The following is a 17,080-nucleotide window of genomic DNA, read 5'->3' on the forward strand; positions in this document are numbered from 1 at the left end:
TATCCAGAATGGTCCAGACCTTGCACCAACTGTTAGCGTATTTACCACTTGTAGATGTTTGGCGAGTCCTGCATCTGCGAGTGAAGGAATTTACTGTCTACTCCTCAGTTTATGACTCAGGGTTGCGTATTGCTTTCTGGTTCATTGCCCCAGAATTACTCACGATGGTCCAGAAATGTGACATTCACCCCCGAACGCTATCAGATCACTCCAAAATGAAGTAAGCCTTAAGAGTTTCGAAAAGGCCCTAGACTGCGGCCAGTGTGGAGGATGCCCCCTGCGGCACTAAGGGATACAGGAGTATTTGCAGGGCTGCACAGGGATATCGTAGAGGTTTTTTTTAACTAAAGGAGGGGTCGGTGGCATCGTATTCTACTCTGTGGGAGTCATTTAAAGTGTGGGTGCGGGGGATTCTACTGTCAGTTTCTAACGGGGCTCTTAGAACTATTAGAAACAAATTAAATATAGTGGAGGATAGGCTGAGAAGCCTGGAGAATGAACATGGTAGAACTCAGGATGGAGCCGTACCGAGCAGGAACAGGTAGTTACTGGCCCACTTCCATGAATTGGCTGACAGTGAAGTCCTGCATATATCCTTCCTGGTAAGGGCCAGGCGGAATGGGGAGGGAAACAAGGCGGGCAGGGTACTCGCCAGGATGTCCAGAGCCAAAAGCAATCGGCACCCTATTACCAATATAGGGGGACTGGGAGGATCAGTACTGATGAAGGAGGAAGATATTAATGACACATTTGTAAACTTTTACACAAAACTATATTCTAATTGTGATAGTAAGTCAGCGGTGGATATCGCTAAATACCTATCGGGAATAACCCTGCCAGCGCTATCGGCAGAAGGGGCCATGGGTCTAGAACATCCCATCACAATTGAGGAGGTGGTGGAGGTGACGAGGTCACTTGTGTCAGGTAAAGCTCCTGGGGTAGATGGGTTGGGGATTGAGTTCTACAAGGAATTAATTCAGGTCCTCGCACCCATGTTGCTAAAGGTCTGGGAGGAGCCTTTAACGGTGGGTGTGAGGTATGTGTTAGGCCATTATTGCTGCATTACTGAAACCCAATAGACCTGCTCAGGACGTGACGTCATATAGGCCGATGTCCTTGCTAAACTCTGATGCAAAAATATTTGCTAAGGAACTAACCACTCGACTGCTCCCACATATGTCTTTCTAATACACCCAGACGAGTCAGGGTTTATCCCCACTAGAACCATTGCCTACAATTTGAGACGACTATTGTGTGTTATGGCACAGATAAACCTGCGAGCAAGAGCTGTGGCAGCATCTTTGGACACTGAAAAAGCTTTTGATTCAGTATCATGGCATTACTTGTTCCAGGTTCTCCATCATTATGGGATCGGTTCCTATTTTTTGAGAAGTATAAAACTATTGTGTTCTGACCCAAAGGGTCCATACTAACCTAACAATTTTTTCCCCATTTTCTGCTTGGGAGAGACACCAGACAGTGATGCCCCCTCTCTCCTTTGTTATTTGCTATCACCATTGAGCCGTTGGCAGCACTGATTCGGGAATCGCACGGACATAGAGGGATAAGGATAGCAGGTCTGCCTCAAATAGTTTCATTGTACGCTGATGATACATTACTTTAGGTCCATGATCCTGAAAAAAATCTGGGCCCGATCATAGAATATATACACAATTTTGCACAGATCTCGAGATACAGGATTAATGGCTCTATGTTCTTGCATTGCCAGTTATTATTATGATTGCCTTTTAACAAAGTACAAAATTATGAAAAATGTCATCGAATTTACCTCCCCACCTATTTTTACTATTCACGACCCTCCAACCCCTTATCTGCCCTTTCCTACCCCCAAACAATGTCAATGACCTTTTTCATAATTTTGTACACGTTTAAAAGGCAGTCGTAATAACGACTGGCGAGGAAACAACGTTATACCAGATTAATAATGATAAGTCAGTACTGTTCCCCCTTACACCTTACACCTGCCACTGGGCAATAGGCTGGGCCTGGTGGGTTTCGTTGGGCCCTGCTTCATTTTAGGTGCTTGGGGATTCTGGTGTTGCGAGATCATTAATCATTATATGCGGATAATCGCGAAACATACCTACATCAGCTAATGGCGAAGGTGGCAGTGGGGGTGGGACTTCCGATATCGATGTACGGCTGAATCGCGTTGCTTAAGATGGTGATCGTACTGAAGTTGGTTTATTTTTTATGTAACATACCATTCTGGCCAGGTAGGGCCTTTTTTTTTATCAAGCTTCAATCAGTGACAACAGTGTTGGTTTGGAGTGGTGGTGTGGGGGCAGCCAGGATGAATTGGGGGAAATTAACTGAACCCTATGAGCGTGGTGGCCTAACTGCACCAGATTTTGAGCTGTATTACCTGACCGCTCAAGCCCACTTTGCAGGGTACTGGTATAGTGGGGATAAAACTACAACGCATCTCCCGCTCGAGAAGTATAGTGCATCGCCCAGAAACCTTAAATCAGTACTGTTTAGTGATAGACACATTGATTTGTGCACGTTCGACCAAGTAGGGACTACAGTTAATGCATGGTCGAGAATATTTTCACAAACTGGAGATTCAAGTTCCATACCATAAGATGATCCCCATGTGGAATTTCCCGATATAGCTCCCACATTCAATAGAGAGCTCAGGAGGTCTTGGGATTCAATATGAGAATGACGATGGGTTATATGTTCCCAGAGGGACGCTTTGTTGCTTTTGAAGATGTTGCACACAGACTTGGGGGTGGCGCTCTTCTAATTCTGCGATATATATCCGGATGCAGGCTGCATTTCAAGGTAAATGGCCCTCGGTTTCCATAGAACCAGAAACCCATAAGTGAATAGACCTAATTGTGTATGGTGAGGGGGTGCAACGTGGAGTGTATAAACCATATGGGCTTCTGCAGACACAGCCGTCGCAGAGGAGTGCCATGAAGGATATTTGGGAGCGAGACTTGGGTAGGCCATTGGAGGACGATCAATGGATCAGATATTGCCAATTGACAAAGATGGTCTCCCTAAATGCTGGCCTCCGTCTGATACAGTTTAAAGGATAAAATCATCTCCATTACACTCCCGCCAGCATGGCTAGGTTTTCTTCAGACACAAGTTGCGCCTGTATGAAGTGTGGGGTGATGCAAGCTGACTCTTTCCATATTCTACCTTTTCTTCCTTTTCCCTAGAGGCTCACCGTCTCCAGAGCTCTGGTTCTCTCCAGACTGGACTACTGCAACAGTCTCTTTCTCAATCTTCCTACTTCTACTCTCCGACCTCTTCCACTTATCCAGAACAGAACCACCCAGGGACTTAATCTCTCTGGTGCTGAAATCCCTTCACCGGCTCCCCGTGCCTGCAAGGATCAAGTTCAAGTCCCTCTGCATAGTCCACAAGTCTTTCTGGGTCCGGGGCCCGCACTATCTACAACGCTCTCTTCCTAAATACTCTCCTAGAGTCCTCTGCTCGGCCTGCTCCAACTCTCTGCGGTGAGCCACTTCTCCAAACAGAGATTTGGGGGTAGAACATTATCCTCTGCAGGTGCCTCCCTCTGGAACAGCCTCCCTGCCGCTCTCCATCTTGATCCGGTCCTCCTTAAGTTCCAGAATCTCCTCAAGACCTTCCTCTTCTTTTCCTCTTTCTCTCTCCCTCTCCCCTGCTAACCTCCTTTCTCTTCTCTCCTGCTTCCCTCCTCCTCCCTCCTCTCCAACTGGCTCAGTTTTTGCTGACTGGTCCCCTGGTGCACCTCCAGAGACTCACAGGTCCCAGGCTCTCCCACCGGTCCTGCACTTGCCTCTGGGTCTCTGCACTCTACTTGGCACTACTGCACTCAGAACACATTCCATGAGAGGGGCAACCTCTCTGCACTTAACCCTGGCCCCTGCTGGACTGGGTGCACTTGTTCCCCTCCCTCCCTCGTATTTCCTGTCTGCACACTTGCACGACCTTGAATGTACTAGGCCTAGCAAGAACGTTTGTCCTGTTCTCCCTCTGTCTCCCCTCCCTAGCTTGGCGGTGCCTGAATCTCTTGTCCATTCGTGCATTAGTGATGACCAACCACCAATCAATCTGAACTGTAGACAGTCTTGGTACGTTTGTTTATTGTTCTGTTTGTCCTTCTCCCTCTCCCCCACCCCTGTCTCTTCTCACTCTTTGTCATGCACTTGTACTATCTGACAAGTCGTTAGACATAGTAGAGTGGTTTATTGATTCTATGCTCTTTTCCTTCTCCCCCTCTTCTCTCATTCCCTCCTGTCATGCACTTTCACTAGTAGAAATGCCTCAGGCCTAGTATGCTAGTTATTTTTTGTTAGATCATTCAGAAACCTTATGGATTAAGAATGACGACTGTATTCCCTTGCTCCCTTCCCACCTTGAAGTGCTTTGAAGCACTTCACTTGTCTATAAGCGCTTTACAAATAAACAATTACACGTACTGTGCTTACCCGTTTGATATTGGAATTTTGGGGTAAGGTTGCTGAGACACTGAACGACATGCTAGAAATTCCACCGAACCTGGCACCAGTCAAATATTTGTTGAGAGCCCTGGGCAAAGTGTCTGTGGTTACACTTCACTTTTTTAACATTGCTTGTGCAGTGGTGAAACAATGTATTTTGAAATATTGGAAATTCAAAGACTTCCCCTGGCAGAGGGGAATGGTTATGAGAACCGGTGTATGTAAACGATGTGGAGGAAGGATATGTTATGAATATTGTTTCAGCAAGTCGACCCAAAGACTTCTGGGGGGCATTTGGGCTGTACCTAGCACGTATTAAGGAGGGGGTTGAGGATGCGGGGACCAATGCTTCTGTAATCTCATAACCCAGTGGTCGATGATACTTACTCCCCTGTACTCCACAATGTATATATCAAATGGTTAAATGATATGTATGTTACCTAAGAATTAATGCACTGAAATGTCCTGGAAGTGACCACTGATCTGTATTATTGTGATCTGCTTGTTAAATGGCGGTCCTATAAATAAAGGTTTATTAAAAAAATGGGGGGTATCCCCCACTGCTCTAGTCTAACCCACATCCTCCACCCTCCTACTCCCCTATTCCCACATACACATATACATCTAAGTGTGCATCCAAGTGCACACTCAAAAAGATGACTATGATAAAATATGCATTACGAGTGCCCTATTTAAAAGGATTAATAACATCCACCTGATCCCCTCTTTCAAACTCTATGCCCACGTCCATGTCTGTTTTCTCTAAAGTTCATGTGTTTTACAAGGCCCACCTGCCATTGATAGAAGGAGGTGGTAGGGGCTGAGTGGGTGTAGAGACTCTACACTGTGGTGTCTCAGTACTTCACCAGCTCCACCCACCGCCCCACTCGCGTGTCTATGAGAGTGGGAAGGCAGAAAAGTAATGAAGGGGAACTCCTACCCTGCTATCTTGAAGACCTGGAGGCCCACATGGCTGTGAGGCTCAGGGAACTGGATCCTTATGCCTCATACTCCTCAATACGCCACACTTTGCATTATAGAAAATCAGCACCAGATATACATTTGGAATGCTGGCTGGATAAACAGTATACCCCTTTGCCTTGAGAAAGCTGTTGGCTCTCTTCTTCTGCTCCTCAACCTGTTTGCTCTTATGTCCTCTTTTTTGGATCACCACAGGTACATACAGGTTAGGGTTCTGTTTGCTAGTTCTTTCGTAGCCATCTTATTTTGTATTTATTTTTTGTTTGTGAAAAAAGGTTTGCATGGCATGCGCAAACTGTTTGAACCAACAAAAAGAAAAATGAACCATTAGCACCCTTGGGGTTGCTAAAGGCAATAAGTACCTCCAAGGTGGGTCAAACTGGCTGGTAACAGCCTATCCCAGTAATGATAGCCTAGTTATAATATTGTGCACCAGCAATTAAGTGTACCAACACAATAAAAAACAACTAATATGTCTTAATGATCATTATATGAACCGTAGCCATTTTAAAATGAATTGTGCTACCTCCTATGTTCATTTTGCATAGGGTGTACTAAATGTATACTGCCATTTTTGAAAAATGTAATGACCAGTTCCAAAGATTGTTGATATGTGGTTGATCTCCAATTGGCTTTAACAGCAGCTAGGGGTAGGTTTTGAGCAGCCTTTCTAATTTCATGATATGCAGTGTGAAAACCAGAGGGTATTTCACAACCTAGTCCCCGGGGATCCCCTACTCAGGTGGCCAGGGAAAGGCCATAGCTTTTGGATTCCCGACCCTAGGGGTGGACAAGCGAGGGAGGATCACCTGGGTAGGGGGTCCTCAGGGAGTGGGGGAGAAACATGTGATGGTGAGACATGGTATCCCCCTTTTTCCACAACCAATCTAACCCCTATTCCTGCATTTTTTATGGGAAACTACAACTCCCATAATTCCTCTCCACTTCACATTGACAACACTACTGGGCCGAGGAAGATGAGGAATAAGGCCAGGAAAACTATCTCTATTGACTTGCAATGGCTTTGTCCCTTTAATTAGGTCAAGCGGAGTCAGGCACGTAATCCTAACTATACACACCTGCCACTTGTTAACACTCCCTGTCAGGATAAAAGGTGGTGCACAAGCGTTCCTAGACTGAAACCGAGTGATCGGAATGGAGAAACCTTCAAGATGCTTCAAAGCGGCCCGTAATCCTCCCGGTTGAACGACAGAGTTGGGGAGGGAGGGGAGTTGGTGTCCTCCTCCACTGCTAAATGAAAGGCATTGAGAAGAGAAGCCTAATTAACATGAACAGTGAGTTATTGAAGGCAAAAAAGCCTGGTTTGTGTTAAAAGCAAATGTAACTGTAACCAAAAGTTGAAGGTTGTGTGTGTGCCTATAAAACGCATAGTGGAAAGGACAATTGCTGAATGATGTCAAACATATACAAAGTAACAGAGTGGTCCTGCAATGCAGAATCACACTTTCGAAAGACTCTGTGAAATGTAATGATTTGAAGTGTATAAAAACAGTAACCGAAGGTAAGAAAGTGACCGCAATCCCAAGCAAAAGTTGAATAAGTAAAAAGCAAAGTACGTGAACTCTGAATATGCTGAGAAGGCAAAAGTATATGAACGTTGAAAGAGGCCAAGAGAACAAAGTTATGAGAATAAGAAACTACAAGTACCAGCAAGCATTGCGAGATGAAGAAAATTATTGATTGTTGAATTTGTTTAAAGAGAGGTCGAAGTGGTCATGCAGAGGTCTACGTAAAGTCCTTGCAGTTTCAAAAGTCTTTGACAGTAAAAGAGATATAAAGATAAAATGTGGGGTAGGAATCCTCGCCAAGAGAAAGATAGCCTCAAGCTCAGCAGAGGGAAGTCTATGTTTAACTGTGGTAGAGTGAAAGTTAAACTGTGAAGGAAAGTGGGGAGGGGACCCTCAAAAAAGGAAAGACAAGCTATAGCCTGGCACAGGGAAGCCTGTGTTGAACTGGGATAAAGTAAAAAAGTGAATGTAAAAAGGGAGGCATGCTAGAACCTGGCAAAGGGGGGTCTGTGTTGAATTGTGGCAAAGTCAAGAGGCAGACTCGAGCCCGGCAGAGGGAAGTCTGAGTTGAATAGAACTGTGTATTTATGAGAAGGCGGGTGAAGCCTAAGGAACTGATTGAACTGCCAAAAGTATAAAGCCCAAGCCTGAACTGTTGAATTGTACCAGTAAGTTAAAGTGTGCAAGACTGACAGAACTGTGCCATCCAACTATCCTTTCGAAGAAACCCTCAAGACCCTGTGCTTCTGAAAGTGGGAAAGGGAGTTGTTACCTAAGGCATTTTGACATTTCTTTTAAGACACTATTTCTCCTTTTGAATTCCCTTATAACATTTGTCATTTGAGAAGGACGGCAAGGTTAGGTTTTTTAGTATAGGCCTTTTTATTTTGACTAGATTGACTTGGACTTATTTGTTATTTTGTTTAATGGTTGAGACTACTCCCATTCTAGAGTTAGGGCCAGTTAGGAATTCTACCAACCCAACCAAAATACCAAAATAAAGGTTTTTCGAAACTTGTATCCATTGTGTCTGTGTCTACTATTGATACCATGCCTTGCGTACAACTATTTCCACGATCAACAAATTCCAGAGTGTAGGTTTACAATTTAGTATGCGATTCATCCATATGCCAGGTATATTCCATTCCGTATACCGTTGCTTAATTTATGTCTGCTGGGCTCATATTACTGACCAGCTGTGAAGTGCCCTAAATATATTGTTGGGTCATTGGTGGGCGGAGAGGTTTGAATGGAATGTGGGGTACTTTTACTAATTCTTATGGATATAGATATATACGAAAATTAAATATGTATAGGAACATCCTGCATCTGTACTAAAGCCATGTTTTCTCTTGGGCAGGATTCTAAAATAAGTACAAGTCTGCCAGTCCTGGATCTCATTGATGCAATTCAACCAGGTTCAATCAAATACGACCTCTTGAAAACAGAAGACCTGGATGAGAACGAGAAGCTCAACAATGCCAAGTACGTCAAAGGAGGTCATTTCCATTAAAGAGTAGGGCAAGACTGGGCATACTATAGGTCTGAGCACAAAGGAAAATGTATGTCTGCGCTTATTTTATCCTCTTTTGTTGCTTGAATAGTCATCCCATTTATGTCTGTAGCATACATGGGGGACTGTCCCACCAACTCCTGTGGAATAAAGAGCAATTTGGACATTGTAACATTTGCTCATTTGATCCTGTGCTTTCGTTAATTGACCAATTACATCAGCTGCCATTTTCTGAAAGATTTAGCACGAGCAATTGTGAGAGTGCACTAGCTCTAACAGATAGTGGATGTCCAACTCTGGGCCTCGATGCCTGGAATCCTGATGGCTTTTCAGGATACCCCGCATTAATATTCATGATCACTTGAATATTAGGCCTGGAGTTGGACAATCCTGAGAGCTTGCGTGTACATTTGATTCACACCAGAGCATCACACACATTACTTTTGTGTTACCCCTGACCACCCAGTACCCGTGCCCTTCGATGCCTTAAATTCTGCTCCCATGCTGGTCTTGGACAGCCTTGGCGAAGAAATATCTGTAATATGAAACAAACAGCCCTTCAAATTGTTTTGTTGGTATCATGGGACCCTATCAGTCAATTCTAATTCTACGTCTGTACATGGGTTGAGAAAGGAGGCCTGCTGCCACCTGGGTTCCACCCTGGTCTGTCCTTACCTTATTGCCAGAAAGGAGATTTGAGGTACAGAAGCTTCTTAGATTTTAGAGGACCTACCCATGCTAGTTTAATTTAATACAAGCATGTAGAATATCAAACTATAAAACACATGTGTTTTTATTTATTGTGTATTGAGTTAATAGCAAAACTCTTTATACAGTTCCATACAATGCAACATGGTCTACTTTTCATGTATAAAAGGATTTTAGTCCCACCTTACACACAGTCATATTTTTAGTGTCGCAGGACATTGAGAATTAGGAGGCAGAAATGGTTTAGTTTGTGTGAATACCTGATCACTTATCGCCCATCATTCAGGATTTTTACATGCAGTATCGTGTATGTATAGTATTTCTGTGGGGTACATATGTTTTAGTGTACACCCTCTGTCAGGGCTATTGAGGGCTTGCTTGTATTTCTCTGTGCAGGCTCAATTAATCTTATATAACAATGGGCCTCATTACGACCCAGGCGTTAAGGGTTAACGCCGTCGTTAACCCTTAACGCCTATTCTGATTTTAACGGCTGCTTTTAGCAGCCGTTAAAATCCATGGCGCTAACCTGCCATGATGCTAATTACGGCACCGTAATTTACGGTGGCGTAATTAGCACCTTCCCCACTCCCATTATGCCCTATGGGGCAAAAATGGGAATGGGGAAGGGAAAACGGGAAATGGGGATTTACCGCCCCACTCACCTTGGAATGGGGCGGTAAATCCGCCATCCACCATGGTGTAAACATAGTTTACACCATGGTGGTAAAGTTGGCGCAATTAGTGCCTGGGTTGTAATGACCCCCAATGTGTATTTAAAATACTAAAAAAGAAATACAGTGTGTGTCACTTGTCTTCGATGGATTTCAATTCTTGGAGAACATATTCAATAAAAGTGTGTTGATTAGTGTACGACACATTACTGAAAGGTCAGTGTAAGCCTATATCAGCTCTCCAGGGTCACTGCTAATTCTATAGTCCATTTATTGAGTGTCCCGAATCTTACACGTCTGAGACTTATGCGGACTGTTACTCCGTATGGCTAGCGTTTGTCTCTACAACTGTGTGTTGGCCTCTGGTCACTACATCTATATTGCATAAGCTCTTGGATCGACAAAAGCATTGGGCTAGCTTGGTTCAGTGTAACTGCGTTAGTTGAATCTCCTGCAGGCCTTCTCTCAACTTTCGTGACACACTCTCGTTTTCTTTCCACATAGGTATGCCATCTCCATGGCAAGAAAAATTGGAGCAAGGGTGTATGCCCTTCCAGAAGATCTGGTTGAAGTCAAACCAAAAATGGTGATGACCGTCTTTGCCTGCCTCATGGGAAGGGGGATGAAGAAGATTTAGGCGAAGACCATGGATAGTCGGATTTTCACACCTCTTTGGCCATCTTACAAAGAAGTGGAAATGTGCAGATTAAAGAAGTGAGCCAGAGTTTCCTTAATGTTCACAACCCTGCAGAACACCACTGACAGTGAGATGATACAAAAACATGCCTTCTAGAAGATAACGCCAACTTCAGAAATAGAGGATTTAAATGTGAACATCAGCATTTGACGTCTTCATGCCTGTTGCTGCCTATAAACGTCCATCCAGTAATGCCGGGACTGCTTTCTGGTACTCATCGTGTCCACTCAGGCAGAATTAACTGCATCCTGAAATTTTAAAAGCAACCAAAGTTTAAGGATTGGTTTTTATTCCTCCCTAGAAATTATTAAGGTTTACCTCTGAAAAATGTGTTTCTCGTCATATTTTTGGCATATAATACGTTTCGTAAAGGTGCACTATTTTTCAAGAAAAGGGGCTTTTAAAGATTGTTTGTTGATGCCAGATGATATTAACAAGATGTAGACCTTCAGAATTCTTTCTCGCTTTGTTCCCCATAAACCAATGTAATGGGCCTCATTCCGAGGTTGGAGGTATTTCCGTGGAAATGCTGCAGCCAAAATTGGTTACTGTTACTACCACTCAGTAAGTTGATTTACTGCTGGATTATAAATGATGCCATGTCAGTAGTAAGCCCCATTTTTAGAGTCTATAAGACTGCATGTGAGATTTGACGGAATGTACCCACTTGTGATCAACCTGCATGCAGTAAACCTGAAACACTTCAAGGTCAAACTCGGAATTCATTGGTGTGGTAAAACTGCTAGTAATTCCGTTAATACATATAAATGGGAGCAATGGAATAGCCACCAAAGGTTTACCCTACAGACAAACTCGTAATGAAGTCTAATGTCCTTTCTTGGCCTGATTATTTCTTTTGCTCAGTTCTCACCCCAAAAATCCTACTCGCAAAAAGTACCACAGAATAGAACTTCTCTCAATAAACTCTTTCAAAAGCTTGGAGCAGAGTTTAATTTCTAATAAAGTTAGTAGTACTGGAGCAATCTTAACTCTTGTATGTTCATGTTGTCTGTCTGTGTGTCTTTCACTTGACCTGAGGCTGTGTACATGTACACAAACAAAGCAAGGACCTTATAATCTCATTTTATGAGCAATGTAAAATAAAGGAAACTGTAAGAGGATATTAGGGTCATAATTCTGTATTACCAATGCATGTTTCTCCTTACAGGACTAAGTAAATCCATTATAAGAAAAGTATATCTCTGAAGGTTTTATCATGTTTATTTATTGGGGGGGGGGTTATGATTAGTGACTAACATCATCTCTCGGTCACATTAGAGTGCCATATAGTGAACTCCATATTTTGCATAATGAACTGGGTAGACTAGTTAAGCAAGAGTTTTTCACACTTGGTTTAACCAACTCTCTCTGGGTAGCATAGGCTGAGCAGTAAGGCTTAGTCTTACGAGACCATGGGCCTCATTACGACCCTGGCGGAACGGGTTAAATGGCGCCGTAAAAGGCTGCGGCGCCATTCAACCCGTTCCGCCACATTACCCCCTTGCGGGACACGTTAAGCACGCCTGGGAAAACCAGGCGTGCATACCGGGTCCCGCGAGGGGAAGAGGGAGCAAACAACGGGCCATCTCGTAATGGCCCGTTGTTTACTCCCTCTCCCATTCCCATTCAGCCCTATGGGTGCTGAAATGGGAATGGGGATGAACCGTGTCCTCGAGTGGGGAATTACCGGGCCATCCGAACTCGGAATGGTCCGGTAAGTCCTCATTCCGAAGACACGGATGCGGTTTTGCTGGCAGCCATGCCGCCAATAGCGGCATGGCTACCGGCATACCTCGTAATGAGGCCCCATGTGTTGGTATGGAGGTACAATTAAAAACACATAGAGACTGTCAAATATCTTCATATCCACATGGATGTATAAAAATAAACCTTTACGCCAAAAACATGCAGTTAAAAATCAAGCATACTATAAACTACACACACAGTTATCTACACATCTATATAGAATAGGTAGCCCGAAAGGGGAACTAGAACGTGAAGCAGATGCTATGGGGAGTAACAAAACTGGGGTGCGCTTAGTCTTCGGTAATGATAGATGGTCAGCTGCAGCAGAAGCAACATACGAGGTGCCCCTAGACCTCTAAACACAAATACATTAGAAAATGAATGTATGTTGAAAAACAGCGCAGCAGACTCCTAGGTTAAGAGTTCTACAATGGAAAATCAACAGGATTCGCAAATCCACAAAAGTCCAATATACTTCTAAACAATTTGGTAATGTTTTATTACTGTTCACATTCGACACGTGTTTTGACCAAACGGTCGTCCTCAAGGTTGTAGCAAACATTCAGAATTACATCAGTAAAAAAATGGGTATGATTTCCATATATTAATTCATATATGTTGTCAAAGAACATGTCCAAACAATAGGTAGTTCACAAAAGTTCAAAATACAAAATGTGAATAAAAGAAAAAAGTGTGGTAACCAGAAGTTTACATACCATGATGAAAGTCAGTAGCCGGCAGGTTGGACAGAAGCAGAGGGATGGTATAACATAATTATTTTGGGTCAGTTCATTCGCAAAATTTCTATTCTTAACATCATGCTAATATTGTGATTACTGATTCAAACAGAATGATTAATTATCAAATGCAATTGCATGCTGATTGCCCAATACGAGAACACATTCATTACATAATTGGGTGACCATATGCACTGTCGGAGGGATTGTGAATTCAATGAAGGAAGTGCCAGTGAGAGTCCCAGGGGTTCTTGTAGGTCCCTGTTAATAGTCAACCCACGTGGGATAGAGTATGAGAGGGAGAAATCCCAAATTATCCAATTATAGTCAATGAGGCCTCTAACCCACTGTAGATAAAAAACCAACATGTGGTTGTGAACTTTCCAAGTTGGTCAGAAAACTCCCTCTTTTTGGGTTCAATAGGATGAAGAAAGGACAAAATAGGAAAATAAAGGCAGGGAAGCCATCCGGTTAATGACAAGAAACAGCATAACCATTAGAGAGCCTAAAAGTGACATCATATCATAGACTCACAGATTGGGGCCTTCTTACCCTAACATTGCTAATATTCCACTCGTGTAAGGTAGAAGCTGAGAGGAGGCCTCTTGGGGTGAGGTTCCATCCTCACGAGGGTTCTGTATACCAAAGGCTGCAATGAGGTCCTGGGGGATCAAATATTAGTCAATGCTGATGGAGCCCCTGGGGGGTTTACCAATTGAAAGAGGAGCTACACAACACTTTTCAATTACACAGTGTCAAGCAGGAGTGCAAAACACAAATACTACGATTTTAAGTACAGGGGAAAGAAAAATGTCTAGTCAAATAAAAACAACTTGTCTTATTATTGTAAGATCATTACCTTAATAACCTTAAAAAGTCCTTCCTTTGCCAGATAATTCAAGTCACAATCCGCCAAAGGAATAGTTCACAGGTAAGTACCTGGGTAGGGGTTTAAGAAGTCCAAACGCCCCCCCTAAAGCAAGACTTGGCTAAAGGTGACCTCTGTGACGTCCACGTTGAAGGATCACCCACAGGACTCTGCAAATGCAGTGAGTTAACAAGGGGACACTGATCATGGTAAGGCAGGCTTAGACCTTGCTGGTGGTGAAACACAAGCTACAGACAGGCCGCTCTTCCCAGTGGAGAGAAGCTGCTGCAAGGGGCAAGGTTCCTAGGCCACAAAGTGAAGATCTGCTAAATGTAAGGCTTCTAGAGTTAACGGGTGTGACATAAGTATGGGTGTGCTTAGGCCACGCCCCCTATCGAGACCCCCCCCCCTCTGCCTAAGGGGTGGGGGCTGCTAAAAAAAGCAGAGCTGGGGCGCACTGGCATTATTACCTTTGATGCGCCCAGCCCCTCCTCCTAAACAAAAGAAGGGGCTGGGCGCACCAAAGGTGGGACACCAGTGTGCCCCACCTCACACCCTGCAGGCAGTCTTTTCAGCCAAGGAGCCACGTGGTGCAATGCTTTACCACGGGCTCCTTGAATGAAAGTGCTGCCTGCTGCTGATTGCTCTGTACTCAAACAGGAGGATGGCTGGACTGCTCAGCTCTCCTTTTGCTTCCTAGTAAATAGCCGTCAGCCAGCGTGAGGAGCCGCGGGGCTTCATGCCAGGTGATGGCTATTTACTCAGAAACAAAAGGAGGGCTGCGCAGCCAAGCCCTCCTCCTGTTTCAGAGTGCAGAGCCATCAGGCAGCCCGCACTGCACGGTTGCACCTGCTGCTTGCAGGTGTCCGCACTTCGGTTTACAAAAAAAGAAAAGGTGATGCCTTTTCTTTTTTTCTAATCTGAAGTGCTGACACTGCAGCCTCAGGTGTCAGCATGGCTGGGGCTAGTCAGGGGTGGTTCTCAGCAGGGCCCCAGATCGGGAGCCTTTTCTGGAGACTGCCGGGGCTCGGCCCGGCTAGCCCCAGGCCCACTTAAAGCACTGCTGGGCCGCATTATGAATTTGGTGTTGTGGCCAAAAACTGTGTTAAAACCGTGGTGATGGAGTTACCACTGCATTACTGCGACATTAATGCACTGCCGAACTATGGGTTTGGAGGGTAGGTGGAGGAAAAACCTCCAGCAAAATGTTGGAGGTAATTCTGCCACATTACCACCAAAACTGTCATTTCGGTGGAATTACTGCCAGTGGTAATTCCGCTGAAATCCCCATGAAGTCCTGAGGACTCCATAAATGGGGAATAACACTGCAATACCGCCACTTGTAATCCGGTGGTAATTCCACCATCCAAGTGGTGGTAATGGTAAATCCATTTGGTGGTATCTCAACAGATTTACCACTGAGATACCACCAAACTTGTAGTGAGGCCCAGTATCTGGTGCAATGATGAAGGCTCTTCAATAAATGGTCAGCGCCCAGGATGCTCCAGGGACACTCCCAAAGGCCACCAAGGGCAAGAAAGCAATGGAGAGCATGAGGCTGGTTACACCCACCAATCTAGGGAAGGAAGGCATCAACAAAGGTCTTCTTTGGTCGCAGAAGACAGTCCAGTGGTCCCCCCTTGGCTGGTTTTGAAAATGCTTGTTCCTTGGGCATTAGTCCTTTTATACCTCCTTCATTGTATGTTCTCTTGGTTCCAGTGGACAGCCTCCAGAATGGTTTCATACCCCCTCCTTTTACACAAAATCCAGGCTGGGGGCTGCCGCATCCCACCAACTGGAAGTATCTGCATGATTCAAACAGTACTGGCTAGCCATTCATGGACAGCTTGCTATCTCACATCTGCACAGTAACAGACATCCCCTGACTGAAATGAGGATTGCGACCAGTCTCTTTCCCAGTTTCAACCAGTTCCATGCTCACAAAGCAATGGCCGGTCATCCAATACTGGATCCTGTCAAACTGAATTAGCTTATTTGGGAGTTTCTAACCCGCCAGGTAGATGGCAGAAAACAAGATGACACAAAAGGCAGTGCTTGTACCAGGGGGAGCAGTCATTTTGAGTATATGGTTCTGTAATGGCACAATCACATAAGAAAAATTGTGCTGGGAGGCCACCAGGGGGTGCATGGATGTCAGAAGCCTGAACGTGTGCTCCCGACTCAGTAGGTCCGGAAAGTGGCTAGACCCCACTTCCTGCCCCCCCCCCAGAAGTAAGACCACAGGGACAGCTCTGTGTAGATCCCCCAGGCCCCTGGGTGGAAAAAGCAGACAGTTTGGTCGCCAGGGAGCAGAGATCCAAGCCACTGAGCAGACATATGGAAGACGAAAAGAACTTTCCCCGGCCGCTGCATTCGGAGCAAGCGGTGTGAGAGGCCGGGAGGCATTTATGCAGCCAGGCGGGAGGAACACTCAGCATCCCACGTAGGAGCCCCGCTCCCCCTGCCCAGCGACCCAAAGGTGGGCAACCCCAGCCTCGGATTACAATTAGCACACAGGGAGCTTGGACAGACGACGCACTCCCCCACAGCGTCGCAAAGTGCAGCATCAAGCTCCTGAGCCTGGCAGGGAGGCAGGAGAGCGCACTCCTGGATGCCCACAGTGCCCCCGTAACATATTAACTTAGCCAAACACTGATGGTGGCATGGGGGGACCACGAGCTGGCCACCCACGAAATTAACAGCTGAAGTCGGCAGAGGATAGTGCAGGCCTGAAGCCCAGAGTGGGAGGAGAACACCTTATAGGGTGCCCCGGACTGTCTTGGGGTGTGAGGTGAACACGAACAAAGAGTTGGTGGCCTCCAGTAACGGGGTGTGTGCCCACATACCAAGGTTTGTGGCACGCAAGGAGTTCCCACGACTGAAGGGCTCCCGAAGTGAACTGACTGATGACCCCTCGTCCCATAAGGTGACTTTCAGGGCCTGGAAGGAAAACTCCACGGGACTGTGGAGAAGGGAGTTCACCCCCCTGGTGTCCCAGGAACCAGGGAAGGGCCCGGACCCCAGAAACAATGCAAAATGGCCCTCAGGCGGCCCACCTCTGCCATCAGCAACTGGAGGAGATACTGTGTGGAACGGGCCTGAGGCCACGGGAGTACAGGGACCTGGAGAGCACCCAGAGGTCTTGTGGCATGCAGAGGATACAG

The 17,080-nt window shown here is 45.3% G+C and overlaps 1 protein-coding gene across 1 annotated transcript in view; it reads left to right on the forward strand.

Moving 5' to 3' along the window:
• Nucleotides 1-11,505, forward strand: part of LCP1 (lymphocyte cytosolic protein 1) — a 343,090-nt gene extending 331,585 nt beyond the window's left edge. The window contains exons 15-16 of the mRNA XM_069639280.1: nt 8,334-8,458; nt 10,373-11,505. Of these exons, the coding sequence (XP_069495381.1) occupies nt 8,334-8,458; nt 10,373-10,505 (258 nt within the window). The 3' untranslated portion in view covers nt 10,506-11,505. The remainder of the gene's footprint in view (nt 1-8,333; nt 8,459-10,372) is intronic.
• Nucleotides 11,506-17,080: the final 5,575 nt, after the last annotated feature.

This window comes from Ambystoma mexicanum, chromosome 7q (assembly GCF_040938575.1).
Source record: "Ambystoma mexicanum isolate Mex_15411 chromosome 7q, UKY_AmexF1_1, whole genome shotgun sequence".
Classification (NCBI taxonomy): Eukaryota; Metazoa; Chordata; class Amphibia; order Caudata; family Ambystomatidae; genus Ambystoma; species Ambystoma mexicanum.